Genomic DNA, 22,403 nt, shown 5'->3' on the forward strand with positions numbered 1-22,403 from the left:
ATATATATATATATGAAAGTAAGAAAGTCTCTTGCCATGTGTCAACCTCTCATTAAAAGTTTTTCAGCAAAAAATTATATAATATTATAAAAATATTAAAATATTTATAATTATCTTTAATTTTGTACAGAAACTTTAAAAAATATTTATAATTCAGAAAAGCATTGATAATTTTAAAAATTGATGAGATTTTGATATAAAAATATCGTTGAAATATTAACTTCAATTAATTATAGATTATTAGAGAGGTTGCATTGTATAAACTTCAGTAATATTTAAAATTTAGATTAAAGTATGTTTTAAAAAGTTTGAGTAACAATATACTTGATTAAGTTTCAAACATTATTATCAAAATCATGATAATTATGTTGGATATGAATATTATTTTTAACATATGTTGATTTCTCCCGTGCATAATTCAGGCAAAACACTAGTATCATAAAAGTAATTAAGCTGATGATATCAAACATTGTTATTATTATTATTGTTGTTGTTATTATTGGAGATTATGATAAAACACAAATCCATAGTTATCTAGTTATTAATTTGAATTAAATAAGATTGCAGCACTTTAAGATAGAACTAAACTTTATTTTGGAGAAGTGTTGACATCACTATCAACAGTAGCACTAAATTAGGAGATAAGGACCTTCATTAAAAATTTAGTCTCATTAGAATTCACTTTGCCACTCGTAACAAATAAATAATTTGGAGACAAACAATAGAGATGCAGAATCATTGCCCTAGTACCATATGAAAATAAAAGAAAACGAAACCTTTAGAGGAATAAACAAAGTTTTTCATATTGATCTATATAAAATTCATTTATATATAGGAGATTTGTTCTAACTTTTGATCTGTCTATAACAATCACATTTATTCAACCTAGATTATGCATAAACTACGATGAAATCCTAGAGTTGCATTTATACACAAATTATTAACATTTATCACCTGCTAAATTAGGTAATAAATAAGCATCAAAATAAATAAGCACCAATAATGGCATAGATACAAAGAATTAATCTTTTTCTATAAGTGTGATAGACATATAAATAAAAGTTAAACGAAATTACTGTTTTAAAAATATTGTACATTATATATAGTTAATAAAAAAATATGAAAAATTACATCTATTAATTAAAACTATCTATCTCATTGTCAGATGCCGTAAATATAAGAAGATCATAAGTGGTATATTATATATAAATATATATATATATAGCCAATATATAAAAAAAGTATTGCATCTACTCATCAAAAACTATTTATCTTATTGTCAGATATATTATTGTTAGATATAATAAATGTGAGAGGACCAAATGCATTAAATGTGAGAGGACCATATATATGTGAGGGGGACCATAACTGATATACTTCTATATAATCAATATAAAAAAAGTAAAAAATATAAAAAAATTACATCCATCCATTAAAAATTATTCGTCCTATTGCAACAAGAACGTGTGGATAAGTTTCGGTAATGTTTCTTATTTACTTTTTCACAAAGAGAAGTATATTTTTGTCGATAACAAGGTCGGTGCTACTTGGTATATCAGCTGTGTGAACTTAATTACGCTTCATGTGATAAGACTTTTTAAGGGTTTTTAAGGTCGAGTAAAATTCATATCCGATAACCCTCAGCGTTAATAAACACTACCCACCACCAATTAAGAAAAGTAAAGGATAAGTTGGGCGATAAAAGCCCAAGAAGTTCTCTTCGAGTGGTCTATCTATAAATAGAGGCCAAGGAAGGGCCAGAATGCATTCAAAGTTGTAGTTCGAGTGACTCCAGTCTACTACAAATTACTACCCCAAGAGCATTTGCTTCTCCTCCCTCACGCTCGCCCTCGCCCTCGCTCTTCTCCCTTGTGGTGGCTCCTCTTTGCTCTATGGCCGGCAACATACTTTACGGTAGTAATTCACTCGGGCCAGGGCAATCCCTGGCCTATGGGAGCTTCAAGCTTGTTATGCAGGAGGACTGCAACTTGGTGTTGTATGATATTTTACAGCACCGTCTGAGCTACCAACACTAGTGGCTGGGCACAAAATTGCTACCCTTTCTTTCAGGGAGTAACGGCAATTTGGTCATTCAGAATAACAACGAGCCAAAGCCGTGTGGGCTACCAACCAAAGCAGGGGGGCAAGGCAACTACGTTTTCATCCTTCAGAAAGATCGCAACCTCGCCGTGTATGGCCCGGTAACATGGCAGACCAAAACTAGCTTGGCAGGCTCTGATGGTCTCCTCATTGACAGTAATGACACCATCTTTGGTGCTCTGCCTGCTAATAAAAACACCGAAGAAGCCAAGGCTACAAGGATTTCCATGGTCGTCAATAAGTGATGAGATGCTGAATCTCACTGAACAATATATATAATAAGCGCATACCATCGTAGTTCAGAATGCGCAGGTTAATAATTTGTAATAATTAGCCGTGCTCTAATATATATATCTACAGCCGGCTTCTTCAGTTTCTACTGTTGCCAGCAGCATGAAGTCCCTTTTTTCACTTCAAACATTGTTAAGGTAGGCCCACACATAACCCACAACAACAGCAGCAGCATCATCATAATCATAATAATAACAATACGTAATTTTTACATTAACATTAATAAAAACCACAAATTCTTCACGGATTTTTATATTTTACAATATTTATTTATAAATTTGGAAAATAATTCTTTTTAAAGATCTTTTAAAAGTAAGATGCTCAGACAACAACAACAAATGGATGACAATAATGCCCACATTGAGCTCTTTTAATTTACTAAAGATTATATTTTTATTTTCACTTGGTAAAGCCTTGATTTTCATTCTTTAATAGGAAAACTATGTCCATAATCCTATAAATTCCAATTGCATTAACTAAAAAGGTTACTCATTTATTAATTTATAACTTTGGTCATAATTTTTTTGACATTTTTTTATTTGGTTTAAATATAAGACTAAACAAATAGATAAACATCATAAAGATATATAGACATAGATGGTCCCTAGCTATTTGTCTCCTTATGATAATTGATAAGTGGAACTTGATGAAACCAACAATTCCAAAGCAATTGGTAGTAAATGTCAGTCCACCACCAGTAAACCTGTTTCCTTCATGAATTCTCCGCAAGAGCTATTATATTCTATTTCTGAGTATGTCATTGTATCTTCTTCGATGTTTAGTTTTGATTGTTCCAATTTATTGATCTTTGACATTGATGCATCCAATAAGAGATTCATAGCTCTAAAAGACCAGTCTAGGGTGGGATTACTCCTGACATTTGCACATAGGCTCCCTTTAAATCAGGAGATGTGGATGTGAGACTAAACGGGACTTGCAAAACACCTCCAGCAAGTTCTATTCTTATCTCTTCACCCATACAAAAAAAATTTGGATCAAGTGTGATAAAGCTTAGACTTCTGAGGTATCAGCACTCGGGATCCAAACCAGCTTCAACCTTAATTAATTACCTCAGCTGAAGCCATCCCTGGCTGCAAGATCCCCCTCCACGGCCTGGGGTTGAGATCAACTTTGCATCCAAAAACCACTCCGCCGATCGCCATAACTTGAAGCTCTCCTGCTGCTGTTCCAATTACAGTATCTCTTTCAATCAAACACTTCACCAACAAGCTTCTCAATTTCTGATTTCTGAAAATAGGGGTTCCAGTACGGCTTAACATTTATTGGTGGCGCTCTGGGTGTGAGGGTGATGCGGTGATCCTGTGCTTGAGGAGGTGGTTGTTAGGATTGTGCCCCCGAATGCCAACGAGGATACTTGTATTAGGGCATTTCATTTGTATTATACATTCTTATTCTTATTAAATAGGCATTTCTTTTGATGTTTAAATAAATCTTGTGATGGCATTATAATTAGTTTTGAATATCATAGTCCATGTGCATTAAGTTAAACCTTCTACTCTTTGTAGAATAAAGAGGAGCACTAGCAAAGAGTGCAGTACTTATACACTTAAATAGTTAAGAATCGAAGAACCTTTAATTGGGCATTAAAGGTTCATAAGCATTTAGTATGACATATACTTTGACAAAGAGTGCTAGTTGAACACTAATGGAATAGTGGGAGCATATGTCATAAATGCATCATCGGAATTGGTGTATTCGAACATGACTACGCAACAATCCAATCACATGAGTTTTACTCTTTGACGATCCAAATGATTGGGATTATCTGGTTATGATCATATGAGTAGACCTTGAGACTAGCGAGTATCATGATCACAATGTACTTGTGACGTCTGAGTCCATTACTAGAGTTGATAGGCTCGCTCACCTTTTTGTAGAGCCCGATCTCAAAGTGCGATCATGTCGAGGCAGGGTAGCATGAGTGATCACCAAGAAGAATCGTTCTCTCGAAGTAAACGAGTCGTGATCCTTTGCTACTATAAATATGTGAGATTTGAAGACCTTGGCTAAGCCAGTCAAACTAATCGTGGGGGACACTAAGGGTAGTTTGGTAATCTCACCCCACTATAGTTATTTGCATGTGATCGAGTTCAGTGAATTTGACAATTAACATGGCTCTCACTCGGTTGGGATACAAAAACGAAAGGTTTATACACATATGGTAATCATAATCGGAAAGGTTCAGAATGATCTACTCATTCGTGTTCAATTGAGGCTACAAATGTGGGGTCACGGGGCTTGCTAGGGTGTCACCCACGTCCCTTTGGTATCCTCCCCATCGCCAATCGGAACGAACCTAGGGAGTCACGCTTAAAGGGATAAAGAATCGACCTCGCTTGAGTACAATGAGAATTGTCAATTTACAATTTTTACTTCATGAGATGAGTGAAATTGTAAATTGGTCGAGGGTTTTTGTCTTAAGTTTAAATTTTAATTTAAATTCGATGGAGTCGAATGGATAATCAAAATTATGAGAACTCAAAGATAAAAGTGGTTTTAGTTAGATTAGGACTCATATTTCTAATAGAACTTCTGTGGTAATGTTTATCATATTATGAAGGTTCATATTTTGAATAGGACTTCATAATTGAATGATGTTTATCATATTATGAAGGTTCATATTTCGAATAGAACTCATAATTGAATAATGTTTATCATGTTTTATGAAGTTTATATAAATATGACTCCTCTCCAACTATAAACTGATCTCAATTAATTCTCTAGTGAGAAAATCCCCTAGCTCTCTCTTCCTCTCTAACCCTAGCCGCTATTTGGAGAAGAAGAGAGATTGTCTCGTAATTCCAGGCATGTGATCTAAAAGCCGTGGAACTTTTCGCTCGCGCTAGGGAGATCTAATGACAATCCGAGAGATAAATTCGGGGCATCAAAGGAAATAAAATCATTAAGAGGTAATTTTCTAGGCCTTTTAATTAAATTATGGTGCTCATTAAAACAATTAGAATATATATCACAAATATATTATTGCTTCCGCATGCCCTTTTAATGTTATTTGATTTTTGCGATATTACCTAACAGTGGCAACCCAGTCGGAGTTTTAAAAATTTCACTGAATTTAAGGAGAAGAGAGTTGAAGTTGTTGAGGAAGACGACGGGTGCTTCGGGTCCAATAGATGGAACTTGGTTCAGGTTAGCTGGTTCAACAGGTTCCACTGACAATTGAAAAATTGGGCTCCATTTGAATTCGTTTTGCAGAGAGATGCGGGCCTGACCAGCTGAGATTGTGGTTGAGTCAGACCTTGAAGTTGTACATGATCGCCTTGGAAATTGAATTCCATCCAAAGATTCTGGTAGCCGAAAAGGACTGGGCCCAATTGTAATAACCATTGTATGCCCAAAACGAGATCTGCACCGTAGATGGGTCATAGGATTAGATTAACGGTGAAGGATTGCATCTCCTACCTTCAGAGGCACGGCTGAGCATTCTCCTCCACACGTGAGAGCATCGCCGTTGTCGACGGTGACTCTCGTATGGGCCGATGGTTGCACCACCAAATTCAAATGTGATGCCAACCGGTTTTGAATAAAATTGTTTGTAGACCCACCGTCCACCAGAATGAGGACCTCCTATCCATTAATGGATCCAGTGAGCTTCAATGTAGATGAACTAACTGCCCCATTAAAGCATGAAAGGAAATAGACGGACTGGTTTGTTCCCAAATTTCCTCTGCGCATCCATCTATCAATTGGTTCTCCAGTTCCGGTGGAGGTTCACCCTCTAGAGAGATCACATCCTCTTGATCCACCATCAAGCAAAGAAACTGGGCTAGTTTACATTTGTGACCGGTGTGAATTTGGAGTCACAATTGAAGCACAATCCCTTCTCTCTCATGCTGCCATTTCCACAAGGGGAAAGGCGCTTGATTGGCAAGGATGCAGCTCGGTGAATCGCCGCAGGGAAAGGTTGTGGAGCTAGTTTCGGCTAGGGCTGTAAACGAGCCGAGCTGAGCCGAGCTTGGCTATGTTCAAGCTCGGCTCGTTACTATTTTGATCGAGCTCGAGCTCGAGCCGAGCTTATTTCGAGTTTCAATAATGAGGCTCGGGCTCGGCTCGTTAGATCGTTTAAGCTCAATAATTTTTTTAATTTTAATTTTTATATTAAATAAAATATCATTGAAGCTTGTTTAATACAGGCTCGGCTCGGCTCGAGCTCGGGAATCATTTCAAAAAGTCTAGTGGAAAATAAAACTAGTTTATAGTTTTTATAATATTATTATCGTATATATGCTCGATAATAATACTATAAATAATTCTATTCATAATTTTTTGTAAATAAACATGTAAATGTATATGATACATTGATAGTATAAATAAATCCCTTAATGATTTTTATAAATGTGTTATTAACGAGATGATAAACACGTCCTTTAACGATTCTTATAAACAAGCTTTAATTGATACATTATACAAGTTCTTTAACAATTCATATAAATGAGTTTTTAACGATTCATATAAACGGGCTTTTAACGATTCATATAAATGAGCATATAAACCAGATTTTAACGATTCATATGAACGAGCTTTTAATGGTTCATATAAATGAGTCTGCTCACGAGCCTTAACGAGCCGAACTTGATGGTGTTCAGGCTTGGCTCGTTTATTTTATGAACTTAATAATCGGGCTTGACAATCGCTCATTTAACTTAACGAACGAGCCGAGCCGAGCCCTTAACGAGCCGAGCCTTCGAGCTTTTAACGAACGTATTGGCTCGTTTACAGCCCTAGTTTCGGCCACGATAACCTGGGTTGCAAAGAATGGCCACATTACATTTATCCTCCACCAACCTCACCATGCCCATGGCGTTGTGGAGATTTCCAGGCTTCAATATGTATAACTCCCGTTGGATCTCATCACGAAGACCTGAAAGAAAGCAGTTGAGGAGTTTTTGCTCATTCAAACCAATGACACGAGTAGAGAGACACACGAATTCATTCAAATAAGCTATGACAATGGATGCTTGTCGTAGCTTGAATAGAGCGGCATCGTGATTCACCAAAGATGATGGCCCAAACCTCAATTCCAGCTTCCGGACAAAATCGTCCCTGTGAGACAACTAAGAAGTTGAATATAATCACTGAAACTACTGAAGAGCTTGTCCTATCATGTAGAAAGCGGCCATGGTGATGCAATGATCGTCAAGAATTTGATGAAAATGAAAGTAGTGGTTGATTTGGAACAACCAACTGAGGACATGCTCGCCGGTGAACAGTCGAACTTCAATCTTAGGCAAACGAGGAGGAGATGTAGAACCAGAATAGTGGAGAGATGGTGGAGTTAATGGAAGATAGGACTGAAAAATTAGTAATGGAGAGGATGTTGGTAGTGGAAGTAGAGGAGGCTGGGGTGATGGGGTGGAGGGTTTGCCCAACTACTGTAATTTGACCATCATCTCCGCCATGGCAGTCTACTGGGAAGCCATATATGTACGCAAAATATCGAATGATTCTGAATTACTCTTGCGGATGGCTTCAAAGGATTCCGAGTGGTGATAAACCGTAGAACAGAGGGAGTCGATCTTGGCAAAAACAAAGTCGTGCCGAGCCAGTTGATCAGCCATAGTCGCCAGCTGCTCCTCCATCGCATGCGCTTGAGTAGCCATGCCCTCCGTTATGAAGTCAATGAAAGCACCAATTTGTTGCAGAATCACCAATTTCCAGCAAATTAAAAAGAAGAACCAGAGAAAAGAGGCTGAAGAGAGGAAGAAAGAGAGGAGAAGAGAGGATGGAGAAGGATAGAGAAATAGAGTAAATCTTTCTTGATTTCTCATTCATTGTATACCTGATTATATAGGGAATCTTCACAATCATTGTTTGTAACCAATTCATACCAACCTCGCCACTGAGGCATTTCCACAAACATGACGCTTGCCAGGACAACTTACTAAATGTTAACCACTCCTCTAAACAATCTGGTTTCCTGAAATTACAACTTATATTACTGCTAATCATCCCTTAATTACTAATCAATATCTCCTTTCCTGCTTCTCAATTCATCACAAAATTTTTATATTTGTCACCACTGTTGCCTTGATTTTAACACAATTTTATGTACTTTATTTTTTTCATGGTATATGGTACAGTTTTTGACAAGGTATTTTTGTTACAGTTTTTAAGCACGCTTTTGTTTATTTTGTTTATTTTGTGAAAAAAAATAAATTCATATTAAATTAATTTTATTAAAATATATTTTATATTTTATATTAATTTATGGGTAAAATGAAAAAAAGTTATTAAAATCACAAATTTACTGACTTCAAGAAGACAAAACAAAACTTTAACATATATCATCACCATGAAAGTTAACAAATAATCTAACTTTTAATGAGTTCAGCCAATCATCAAGGCCTAGCAAGTTAATAATACTCATTTTTATATGCTGGATTAACATTGGACAAAAGATCCTCCTCCACTTGTAATTATATGTCCCAGTCTTTCAATATAAACAGGCCTGCCTTCTTCATCCACTCCGTGATGACCTTGCGGATAGTGTTCTAGGACTGGATCTATTTCACTAAACTCAAAGTCCTGTATCACAATCAAATAACATCAAATTAGCAAAACTCTCATTCATGACTAGTATTTTTTTTTATTGTTGTTGTTACGCCGATTTTAAGTACCTCGAGGACAGTATCGGCACCAAACTCTTTCCTCCATTTAAGCATATCAGCCCACATTTGCTTCGTTTTCTCGATATCAAACTTCCTTGCCTTCAAAAATCTATTCGGTCACAATAAACATATTAGTATATAATCATATTTTTTTTCTCTAATTTAATACTTAAGAAGCTCGAGAAAAAGAAGCACCTAAGCATGGTGTGATAATGTGAGCCCCACCCCTTACTCAAATCCTAGCCATTGTTTTTATCTTTTAATCCTAGCCGTTGGTTTTACTTTTAATCTTAGCCATTGATTTTGTTTTTTTGTTTGGTTTCAAAACCCTAGCCGTCTCTTCAACTTCTTCGGTTTTAGATCACCGTTTAGGAAAAGAGAGAGAGAGAGAGAGAGACTTGCCTCATCTCTTTCTCTTCCTTTTTTGCGGGTGGTGTCGGCGACGAGGACGGGATAAGGGTCTCATCGTCACGGATTTTGTTTCACTGTTATTGTTGAGGTAAGGTTCCGAGTTATTTTGTTATTGCTCTTTATTATGCTTGTTTGTGACGTGTTACTAGTTAGGATTAGGGTTTGGTGAGAATTGATTTGATTTTAATTTGAGGATAGAATTCAGAAAGTTCCTATTAGCACAGTAGAGATCCCTAATTTATTTCGAAGATCTAGAGATGGAATTTTGAAGAGATCAGAATAGAAAAATTGTAGATCGAGATCTTGTTTAGCTTGCTGACAAATTTCAGAATTTTTGGAGTAGTATCCTGCAAATTATAAATTTTTAGACGCAGGTGACGCGGACAGGATTTCTGTTCAGCCCTTGAACAGTTTTTTATTATTTTCATAATTGTAAGTTTTGTTTTAGATTTATATTTATATAAGAAAGTTATAGAGGATGATGTTATATTTGACTCTGAAAAATTTCAGAATTTTTAGCCATGTAAATTGTGAGATATGATCCGATTTCTATAGGTGTGCTCAATACTATTTCTGCAGAGAACATAACGATTGCTTAGACAATTTGATGGTCTTGTATATGGAATTTATAGAAGAGTAATATAACAAAGTTATATAGTTTAATGTATCCTAAATACCTGAAAAATTTCAGATTTTATGCATCTGTAGTTTGTGAGATATAGCCCTATTGGCACTACTACATATCTGCCTATTTGCAGCCGTTATAAACCGCTGCACAAAGCATTACAACCGTTGCATAAGATCTATTGTAACAGTTTGGCAGCCGCTGCATCTGCTCCCGTTGCAATAGTTTATTGCAACGATTCTATACATCCTATTGCAACGGTTTCACATCGTTGCCTAAACAGTTCCAATTAGCATTAGTTTTTGTAGCCGTTTTTAATTATGCAGTGGTTACTTTATATACTGCAGCGGTTTATTTTGCAATGGTTATTTTATATATTACAGCGGTTTCACAATATTTAGTGCAGCAGTTTTGTAATACATTTTGCAGCGGTTAAGTAATATATGTTGCAGCGGTTTAAGAATAGCTATAGCAGTGGATCTATTGCAGCGGTGTAGAATATTTATTGCAACAGTTAATAAAATTCATCATAGTGATTTTATAATCCTATACCATTTTACATATAATAATTTTAATAATCCAATTCAATAATATTATAACATTATCAAACATCATCCTGAAATGTAATAAACACTTAAAGCCAACAACATTATATTAAAATTATCAAAAATATTGAATAACATAAGAATTCAAGGTGAAAACTAGTTAATATAAAACAATTTTGAAGTAATTACAAAACAAGTCTTCTTCAATGTTTTCGAATGAAACCAACTCAATATAGTATCACCGCCCCTGTAATTATAAAAAAATTAGTTAGTAAAAATAACAAGAATAAACTTGTACGATACATGCAATATATATTGCTTAACATAATAATAAAATTTGTTAAAACTATATTCCAACATAATGACATCAACTAAAATGATAATTATTATAAAAGAATACTTGAACTAAAATAAAATTTTGCTCTAGTTCTAATCTATAGAGAGTAACAAAACATAAAACAAACGTTATCAATTCAACATGTGATTGGAAACTGATGGCCATAATTCACCAAGGCCTAAAACATTTTCTACATATAGAATTGAAAGAGAACATGGTCAAAGATCTCATCTCTCAGACTAATCTTATTTTATTTAGTTATGTACACTACCTATACAAGGCAACAAGGGATTCTACAAACCACAGAAGTTTGGTGATGGCAACTACTCAGAGATCATATATAATCAATGAACTAAAACAAACTCAAAGCCAAAACATAACCAAGTTAAAAATAAGGAAAAGAAAAAATCTTACGACAAGGACCACAAAGAAAGGGCATACAATCACTAGCTTTAACGAGCGTGATCACTTCTTTTCAACAATATGAAGCTCACATATTCTACTAATTAAATTAATTTTTTAATTTAACTAATAAATTAAAGGCAAACTAAAAGGTATTAAATAAAAAATAAAAAAAGACACAATAGATGCATCACAAAATGAAAAAAAATTAAATTAAAAATTACTAAAATTTAAAAATAAATATAATAAGTAGTAAATATAAAATAAAAATAAAACAATAATAAGTAAAAATTAAAAATTATATATGGAGCAAAGGGCCTGGATTGCAAAAACCAAGGATGTTGCAGTTTCATATGGAGCATGCAGGAACATAGCATGAATCAGTATGATGCTCTCTGCATTGAGAACTGCAACAATTTTTTCCATGATGCACAAGCTTACATGACTATTTGGAATATCAAGTCAAGTAATTTGAGTTGGTAATCTAACCAAATAGAATTTACTTATGAATTTTGATGGTGTGAATGTTCAAAGGACTATATATTGTTCCTGTTAAAATTCTTACCTTTTAACTTTGAAGTCAAATGTTTTTTATTTCTTTCTTTAAACTATTTGTCTAAAGATTGCACAATTAAATACCTCATTTAACCTGATTTGTCGAATTGGATCTCTGAACCAAATTAGCTATTGATGTAACACGGCCAGATTAACTTATGCCTTATGATCTTATATATAAGAACTCAAAGTTTTATTGTATTTTGCTTGTGAAGTTTCTATGGAAGTTCTTTTAATCAAGACATTAGCAGCCTCCCATGTCAAAAAATTATATTGAATATATAACTAGCTGGAAATTTGAATTAAAATTCAAGGAGCCAAATAAACTAGTCAAATTTTAGATATTTCACTGTATGTTTTTCAGTTTACAAACATGCTAAACAATAGTTCCTAGGTCAAGGACTAAATTTAGCTTTAATCCTAATGAAATCTAACTAAAATATTGTATGGCATAGAAAAGAATGACATAAACTCACACAGAAGTACACATACGATGCTAACATCAAATAGCCTTGTTGAAATTGCTAAAACTTCATGCAATGTGTGATATCTATAAATCAGATGAAATGATTCTAATAACTTCAAATCCACTTACATGTTTAAAACTTACCCAGTCATGGCAAGCACCTTCGTATGCAGTGAACTACTACTACTACTTCCAAGATCAACAAGTGATATCAAGTCCTTTTCAGAAAAAAAAACAATCTATCCCAAGATTCTCTCATATATATATTCTGAAAAAAATCATGGTATAATGAAACATTAATTAACTAATTGTTAACAAGACTAGTAGCAAGCTAGGAATTAACAGTATATATGTAGAGATGAATAGGAGGTGAATTGGAATACACATTTTCCATGATTTAAATACAGCATAAATCTTAGTTCATGGATTAATGAAATGAATGGTTAACAAAAGAAGATTATCAGTTAATTGGAGTACTAGAAAATCACTTAAGTTTATGCCTATACAAAGAGCATGGATTAATGAAAATGGGATCAGTTGGAGGAATAATATGTATTGACAGTATATATATATATATAGATCAACATTGAATTGGAATAGAAACAAAGGTCTTGTTCAGTTATTTTTTCAGCAGAATTAAACTGAGAACCATTGGATCTATTGAATGCATAGCAAAATTAATCATAACAATGCCTGGAATCAAAAGAGATAACTAGAGCACATGCATCTAACACGATTTGGAAAAACAATCAATACTAATCCTGATAATTATCAGATAAAATTTCCATTAAAACCACTCATCATGGATTTCTTTATCAATCAAAGTACATCATACTTCATTCAAATCATCCAATTCACAAACCCTGAATCAAAATCGAAATCATTTTAAAGAAAAATGAAGAGAAATTAATTGAAAAGAAAAGAGCACAAACCCGAAGAACAAAACTCTTGTGAAGTGCTTCAGGATCAACCATTTCATGCATTTGATCACATCCTAAAAACAAAAACATCACAAACATGAAAATTAAAGTGTTTTATGGTTTCATTTGATCATCTAAGAAGATGAAAACAAATCTCTAAGAAAAAAAAATTCAAACCAGTAAATTTTGAGAGTGAGCTTAGAAAGAAAACCTCAACAAAGGTTTTAGCTCCAAGTTTCACACCATCTCCAACTGCTGCTCCGGTATCAGCCTCCGCCTCTAACAATTTCTTGTTCTTCTCAAGTGTGGTAGCAACCTCCTTGAGCATGTACTTGTCGTTGTGCTTCGCAAGCACCTCCTTGGCTTTGAAGAAGCACCCAATTTGCGTTGCCTTCTCCGAGACTTTGGGCTCCGACCCGAACCCCCTCCGGCGAGCCGGCTTCATGAAAATCCTCCACCACCACCGAGGGGCCTCTCCCATAAAAGATTTGGCAACGAGCCCTCAAAGCGAACAAGGATGTCAGTGATGAGATCGGTAATGACGAACTCCATCGCTGGGATGAGGGGGGGTACATGACGCTGTCCTCAAGGACGAGACCACCGCGGCGGAACCGAGACTTGGATGTATCAGTGCTGAACTTCTGGAAGGCCATCGAAGGGGTGATGTAGAAGACGAGTTGGTGATAACTTAAAAGAAGAGATGAAAAACTCGCACTACTTTTATTCATAATCATTGAAAGCCCTTTATAAAAGGCAAAATTCTAGAAAGATAATCTCTACTAATTTGAGTTTTAATCAACACACAACTAACTTAAATATTTAAATCAAAGATATCCTAACTAAACTAAAATAAACATCATTATCTTAACACCCTCCCTTAAACTTATGTTTATCTCATAAGTTTAAAGTTATCTCTCGTCATGAATGCTTTCATACTCGATACACTCGATCAATGCCCTCGAGCTTGTGAAAAGTAGCTATTTTGAGAGGCTTTGTAAATAAATCGATCAATCTCGATCTTTGCTCTGCGTAGATGAGATCAATAATTTTATCCTTTGTAAGATCTCGCAAGAAATGATATCTTACGTCAATATGTTTGCTTCTTCCATGAAGAACAGAATTCTTAGATAGCTTGATAGTTGAATTGTTATCGCAATATATTGGAGTCGAACCTTCTTGCTTTAATTGAAGTTCTTCAAGAATATTTCTTAACCACACTCGCATGAGAGGCACATCTATGTCTGCTACTAAATTCAGCCCTCGATTTGTGGAAAGAGTAACAATATGTTGCTTCTTTGATGACCATGAGATAGCTCAAAACCCATCATAAATACATAACCGGATGTGCTTTTTCCGATCATCTAAATCTCTCTGCATAATCACTATCGTCAGAATCCAATTAGTTCTGATATCTCTCCTTTCTTGTACAATATTCCATAATCTATTGTTCCTTGTAAGTATCGCAAGATTCGTTTTGCGGCCATGAGATGCACTCTCTTTGGATTTTCCATAAATCTACTAATGAGACTTACACCAAACATAATGTCGGGCCTTGTTGCAGTTAAATACATCAAACTTCCAACAATTTGCTTGTAAAAAGTGTTGTTAACCATGTTTCCTTCTGAATTTTTAACAAGCTTCAAACCCGTCTCAACAGGAGTACAAACAGGATTACAATCTTGCATTCGAAACCTGGTCAGGATATTATGCACATATCTTTTTTGAGAAATAAAAATACCTGAAGAAGATTGGATAACTTCTATACCCAGAAAGTAATGCATTAAACCCAGGTCAGACATATCAAATTCAATCATCATGGAAGTCTAAAACTGCTCAATTATCACTTTGTCGTTGCCGGTGTAGATTAAGTCATCCACATATAAGCAGACTATAAGTACCTTTCCTTCACCTTCAAATTTCATAAAAACTGTATGTTCATAGTGGCACTTCTGAAATCCTTTCTTTAAAAAATAAGCTTCTATGCGACTATACCATGCCCGTGGAGCTTGCTTTTAATCCATAGAGAGCTTTTTAATTTATACACTTTATGCTCATCCCGCTTTTAATATAACCCAAAGGTTGATCAACAAATATCTGCTCTTCTAATTCTCCATGTAGAAAGGCCGATTTTACATCTAGATCGAAATATTGACCATGAATTTTGAGCTGCTAATGCAACCACAAGCCTGATAGTGTCAAGCCTTGCAACTGGAGCAAAAACCTCTTTATAATCTATACCAAATTCTTGCTTATAACCTTTTTGCAAACCAATCGTGCCTTATACTTGTCAATCTCACCTTTCTCGTTTAATTTTTGTTTTGTATACCCACTTTAAAACAATTGTTTTTGCCCTTTGGGAAGTTCAGTCAATTCCCATGTTTTATTTTTTTCAATGGATGCAATTTCATTATCCATAGCTTTTTTCCACTTTGAATGTTGGATAGCTTCTTCAAAAAGATAAAGGATCACAATCGAAAATAAAAGCAAAGTGAGTAGCAAGGTCTTCGGGATTGGTTGAAATCATACTTCATAATCTGCCATCAAGCCGGCCTTTTTCTAGGACCCGAGTAATAGGGATTTAGTTGATGTTTCGTTGCATAGTTATGAAAGTTTATTAGTAATTGAGGCTTCATTAGTTGAAATTTCTTGATGTTGGACTTGCTCTCCTTCTTCTTGGCTTCATCACTAATTATAATTGAAGTAGGCTGTTGCTCACTCCAATTCCAAGTGCTCTCCTCATCAAAAATAACATCCCTACTCACCACAATTTTCTTTGTTAATGGATCATACAATTTAAAAAGCTTTGGATATTTCACTAATCCCAAGAAAAAAACACTTTTTGCCCTTTATCATCAAGCTTCTTTCTTTTCTCATCTGGAATATGTGCATATGCAATGCAACCAAAAATTCTGAAGTGATCTATTGTTGGTCTTCTTCCACTCCATGCTTCCTCTGGTGTTTTTGTTTTTGAACAGCAAAAAAAGTAGGACTTCTATTCAAGATATGAATGCTCCAATTCATCGCCTACGGCAAAAATTCTTCGAATTACGCCCTTTGTTAACAAGGTTCGCACCATATTGAGGATGGTTCGATTTTTTCTTTCGGATACACCATTCTGTTGTGGGGAATAGGAAGCTGTGAGCTCTCTTCGGATGCCATGATAATTACAAAAACTTTCAAAGTCTTTCGAGCAGTACTCTCCTCCACGATCAGTCGAATTGTTTTAATAGGCTTCCGATTTCACTTTCAACATACCTTGAAGCTTTTAAATGCACTAAAAGCTCTCGATTTCTCTGTAAAAAAATAAACCCAAGTTTTCCGAGAATAATCATCAGTGAAAGTAATAAAATATCTTTTACCTCCATTAGAAGTAGGATTTATTGGTCCACAAATATCAGAGTGAACAAGTTCTAAAACATCTTTTGCTCTCCAAGACTTTCCTTGAGAGAAAGAAGTACGATGTTGTTTGCCAACAACACACCTCTTCACAAACTTGGGAGGGAATAGTGATTTTAGGAAGCCCCTATCACCATATCCTTTTCTTGGAGTGTCTTCAATCCACCAAAGCTCAAGCTGACCATACCGATAATGCCATAGCCATGAAGGGTCTTTTTGTTTTTAGCCATCAAACAAGGTTGAGCACATTCAATCTTTATAGGAAACAACCTATTTGAACTCATTGGCACAATTGCAATTGCACCTCTACAAGGATCATATATTTCACAAGTACTTTTTTGAATAGTAATTGTATATCCCTTCTCTTGCAACCCTGACTCAGCACTCAGATGAAGTTACTTTTTCAAGTCGAGAACATAAAAACATTAGAAATTTTTCTATAAAACCATTCTTGGTTTTTATATTAATATCACCCCTTTCCCATCACATTCACTCGTAGAGCAATCTCCAAAAGCTAACAGAGAGTGAAAATCTTCATTTAAGTAAAAAGAAGGACTTACTTTCCACACATATGGTTGCTACAACCAGGTGTCCACAAACCAAATATCCGACTTGTGAGATTCCTGACTATCTTGAATTGTCATTAGCAAAGTCTCCGCTTCTTTATTTTCTGCAAAATTTGACTTTTCTCCTTTGTCTTTGTCATTAGGTAGCTTGGTATAACATTCAGAACGGTAATGACCAAATCGATGACATCTAAAACACTCAATTTTAGATTTATCAAATTGTTGACCTCGTCCTCTTCCTTTACTTTGTAGATAACCATCATCAGTATTTCTGTTGCCACTTCTGTAGCCTCTATCTGCTCTTCCTCTTCCTCTACTTCCACCGCGACCTCTACCTCGTAATATTGAGAAGTTGTTGGTTGTAGAGGCCTTCAAAGCTTGCTCCTCAGCAATAAAATTACGGTTGATCTTCTGTTCATGAACTAATAAAGAGCTTTGAAGTTCATCAATTGAGAGTGCATCTATGTCCTTTGATTCTTCAATTGAGCAAACTATGTAGTCAAATTTTGCTGTCAAAGATCGCAATATCTTTTCAACAATAGTGACATCATCCATCTTCTCCCCATGAAACCGCATATTATTGGCCAATCCCATGGTTCTTGCAAAATAATTGTTAACAGATTCTCCATCCTTCATCTGTAGATTTTCAAAATCCCTTCTCAAGGCTTGAAGTTGTGCACGCTTCACCCTTGATGAGCCTTGATATTTTTTCTTCATCGAATCCCATATATCCTTGGAGGTTTCTTTGCAAAGAATCGTCTCCAAAATAGATCGATCAATGGCCTGAAATAAATAATTCTTCGCCTTCAAGTCTTTCAACTTTGATGCCTCAAGTTCCTTCCTCTGTGCTTCTGTAGGTACTACTCCATCATCCGGTTTTGCCACTCCGAATTCAACAATATTCCAATACTCCTTGGATTTTAAGAAATTTTCCATCAACATGCTCCAATGATCGTAGTGACCATCAAAACGTGGAATAGATGGTTGCACAAAGTTGTCTGCAGACATTGTGAATTTCTTCACTACAAAACTCTCCCTTTTGTTGAAAACCTCGGCTCTTGATACCACTGATAACTTAAAAGAAGAGATGAAGAAAACTGCACACTTTATTCATAATCATTGAAGCCTTTATAAAGGCAAAATTCTAGAAAGATAATCTCTACTAATTTGAGTTTTAATCAACACACAACTAACTTAAATATTTAAATCAAAGATATCCTAACCAAACTAAAATAAACATCATTATCTTAACAGTTGGTCCTCAAAATTAGCAAGTACGATGACGATTAAGCCGGTGACGCAACTGAAGGTCAGCGTGTACATCCAGAGCCTCCGGGACTGGAGCTTCCGTGCCCTAGCACTGATGTCAATTGGCCAAGGCGGGGAGGGTGAGCGGTGGTTAGGGAACGTGGAGAGGCCACGAAGGAGGTAGGGATCTAGGTTTTGGGAGATAAGAATGGGGCGGAAGTGGGCGGCGAGGAAGCGAGACGCCATGGATTCCGAGAGAGGTCGAGATCGAGGGTTCTGTGGATTCGGCGGCTTTGGGATTTTTTGAGTCTTATTTTGTGTTCTTTTTGAATTTCTAGGACATTTTTTGGTGAATTTTTTTACTTTTTAATTCTGTTTTTATTTTTACAATTTAATATTTTTATAATTTACTTATTACTTAGAGCTCAAGTTTTTGTAAATAACGATCATAATTTTAAGAATTTTTTTAAAAAAAAATTAGTTTCAATACAAGCCTTTATTTTTGGTTTTTTGGCTTGTTTTACAAATACTTAAAAAAAATTATAAATACCCACTAACGGATCATTTAGGGTGTATCAATTTTTATTTATTTATTTATTTACTTATTTCGCTTCTTTTTTTTCTTTTTATGTTATTTTTATTTTGATGTAAATTTTTTAAAAACAAAATATTTTTTGGATATACTACTATTGTGTATATTAAAAAACTGAAAACACCAGTTGAATTAGCATTGACACTTTTTTATTAAAAATATTTTTTATATTAGTTACTTGATTGTATTATTAAATAAAATAAATAACATGAGACTAGTATTTTATGGATAAAAAATATCTCATAAAAATTACATTATTTGAAACTAAAACATTTATATATGTGGGTAATCTTTCGTTTTTACACAAGTGTCATTTGTTATAGCTTACGTGGTATCAATTACCAAAGATGTTGCATTTGTTGATTCGAAAACTAAAAATAAATTTTGGGTTCAACTAAAGATTAAAATAAAGGGATGGAGAAAGGCCTATTGAGAGATAGTTATAATTTTTTTTTAATATGTTATATCTAATTTATAAAATTTAGTTCGTAAAACAATAATTTTCACAAATACTTTTTAAAAATATAACTTTTTTATACTGTATAAATTAATTTGTAAAATATCAATAGTCCAAAATTATATAAATATTTTTTATATAAATAATTTTTAAAGAGAGAACTAAAGAAAAGGGGTTCAGTAAGGGAAAAGGCTAAGAAAATATTTAAAAGATTAAAAATATTATTATTTTTATTGAAAAAAAATGTCAAACATGGTTTTATTGGTTTTGATTTCATGTTAAATTAAAAACACAAACAAAAACAAAAAAATGGCAACAATGCAAAAATACTGAATTTGTCTACCAATTGCAACAGAGATTGTCTACCAATTACATACTTGGGGATTCCCCTTTCTGGTAGACGACCCAAAAGAACTGACTGGACAAAGTTGATAGAATCTGTTCGTTATAGACTCACATCCTGGAAAGCGATTTACCTTTCTTTGGGTGGTCGTTTAACTCTTATCAACTCTGTGTTATCTTCCATACCAGTCTACTGGATGTCAGTCTTCAAACTTCCCACATGGGTCATTCTTGAGATTGACAAAACTAGGAGGGATTTTCTTTGGAAAGGTCCCGATCCGAAGCAATAAAGGAATAAGATTAATCGCTTGGAAAAGAATTTGTCGTCCTCGAAGCATGGGTGGTTGGGGTATCATTAATCTTCAGGAATTCAATAAAGCCTTACTTGGAAAATGGTGGTGGAAATTTATTTCTACATCCCGACTCTTTGTTGGTCTAAAATAATCAAAGTTAATTATATTACCGGAGATTTTTCCAAGATGTCTATTCTCTCAACCACTAAGAAATAAATCTTTCTTTTGGGCGGGAATTAATTCCATACTTCATTCATTTCGATCCCGCCCTAACCAAATCAATTGGTAATGGAGAAAAAACATTATTTTGGCACGATGGATGGTTGGATGTCCAATCCCCAAATATCATTGAATCCCTCTTTTTGGTCTCGTCAGGGACCCTTGGATTACTTTTAAAACAATTTATTCACAATCTCAATCATCGTGGTAATCCAGCTTAGGGTCCTGCCACTTCCAGGTGATGTTCTCTGCTTTATTAAATTCCTTGCTCGATCTGCTCCAATGACCTTGAAGATTCCTACTCCCGGTCTTTAGAAAAATGGAACTTTCATCGTCAAATCTTTTTTTACAATTTTTTTAATTGATGGGGGTCTTCGCAACTGACTCTATTCCAAGTTTTGGAAAAATTAGGTCCCCTAGCAAAAATTACTTTTATTCTGCTATCGGGCCCGATAACAAAAATCCTAACACTTGAGAACCTTTTTCAAAAAAAGGTCTGCATCCTCACGCCCATCGACACTTGTATTCTTTGCCATAATAATTCGTAGTCGATGGATCACCTATTTTTTTAAATCACGGCATTTCGCTCAGTATTTGGTCCTTTTTCAAATGTTTGCTTAACTCTCGAATCTCTACCTTCCTCAGTTTCAAACATTTGGACCAATTGGATCCCCTCATTAAATCCTATTCATAGGAATTTTTGGGATCTCTGTTCCAGAGCTCATCTTTCCTGAATATTTGGTCTGAACGCAACAATCGTATTTTTCAACCAAATATGTGCACCACTCTCTATTACAATTTTAAAACTGCTAATATGGCTCTTTCCTGGATTTCTGCAGATTCGGATCTTCACCAACTGGAAGCTTCCTGAGGCTGTTCAGAAGGTAAAGCGCTCCTTAAACTTCATGAGCTCCGTGTCCACCCGACCTCACAGGCGATATGGCGCCCAATTCGACTCGGGGAGTAATCCGCTTGTTTCACTTCTGAGCTGGCCTGTGTCTCCAGACGGCTGACTTCGCCAGCTTTAGACTCTCCTACTTCTTCTTAGTTTTATTTTCATCGTTACTTTGTCTTTCTCATCCCCGATGAGGAAATCGGCTTCTTCTTCTTTAGATTGTCTTGTTTGTTGTTGCCACTATGAACTTTTGTTTTCCCAGCTTTTCTTTCTCTTTAATAAATTTGTGGTTTATCCACTTTATTCACAATGCAGAACAACGAACACCTCAACAAAGAAAAATAAGTTTATCAATTCAACACAAACTGTTTGCTTATATTCATTATACACGGGTAATTTTATCAATTCAACACAAATTTACAAATTTAAAAAGAAGCTATTTTTTTTAGGTTGCCACATCACACATTAGGCAAGGGCATATTTATAATTTAATTAAAAGTCATGCCCTATTTTTATCGAAAGGTATGTATACGATAGACAAAAATAGATACATTACTTTGAAGAGTATACTTGCACAAGTAAAAGTACTCTTTCTAATTATTTTTTTCTATCATTTATTTTAAACAAATAATTTTTTACTTATTTATTAGATTTATTGATTTTGTCATATGTATGTATTAAATTTATGAAAATTATGTATTATTCTCGCATATACAATGATTCTTTTAAAACAACTGCATATCTTAACACATATGCAGTGAGTTACAAAATCAGCTGCGCATATAGTGACCCATATGCATCGGTTATTGATAATCGCTGCATTATAATGCATATGTACATGCTTATGAACCCATCTGCTATTTTAGCATTTTGCGGCAGTTGTATAAACCGTTGCATATCTATCTTATTATGCAGCGGTTTTGCAACGGATTAAGTCAAATGTAATACTAATTTGAAAAATTACCTACAACGGTTTGAAATCGCTACAAAACCGTTACAATAGATAATCTATTGCAGCAGTTTTATAACCGCTGCAAAGTAACCGCTGCATAAGTGCAGTTATGTAGTAGTGTGGTATAAGTGTCTCGGATGATAT

The 22,403-nt window shown here is 34.7% G+C and overlaps 1 protein-coding gene and 1 pseudogene across 1 annotated transcript; one reads left to right on the forward strand and one right to left on the reverse strand.

Annotated features, from left to right (window-relative positions):
* Positions 1-1,892: 1,892 nt before the first annotated feature.
* Positions 1,893-2,345, forward strand: LOC120254017 (mannose-specific lectin-like). Its single transcript, XM_039262171.1, has 2 exons — positions 1,893-1,991; positions 2,097-2,345. The coding sequence occupies exons 1-2, from the start codon at positions 1,893-1,895 to the stop codon at positions 2,343-2,345; spliced, it is 348 nt and encodes a 115-aa protein (XP_039118105.1).
* A 10,753-nt stretch (positions 2,346-13,098) lies between these two features.
* Positions 13,099-18,755, reverse strand: LOC120254018 (annotated as a pseudogene).
* Positions 18,756-22,403: the final 3,648 nt, after the last annotated feature.

This window comes from Dioscorea cayenensis, unplaced genomic scaffold (genome assembly GCF_009730915.1).
Source record: "Dioscorea cayenensis subsp. rotundata cultivar TDr96_F1 unplaced genomic scaffold, TDr96_F1_v2_PseudoChromosome.rev07_lg8_w22 25.fasta BLBR01000295.1, whole genome shotgun sequence".
NCBI lineage: Eukaryota > Viridiplantae > Streptophyta > Magnoliopsida > Dioscoreales > Dioscoreaceae > Dioscorea > Dioscorea cayenensis.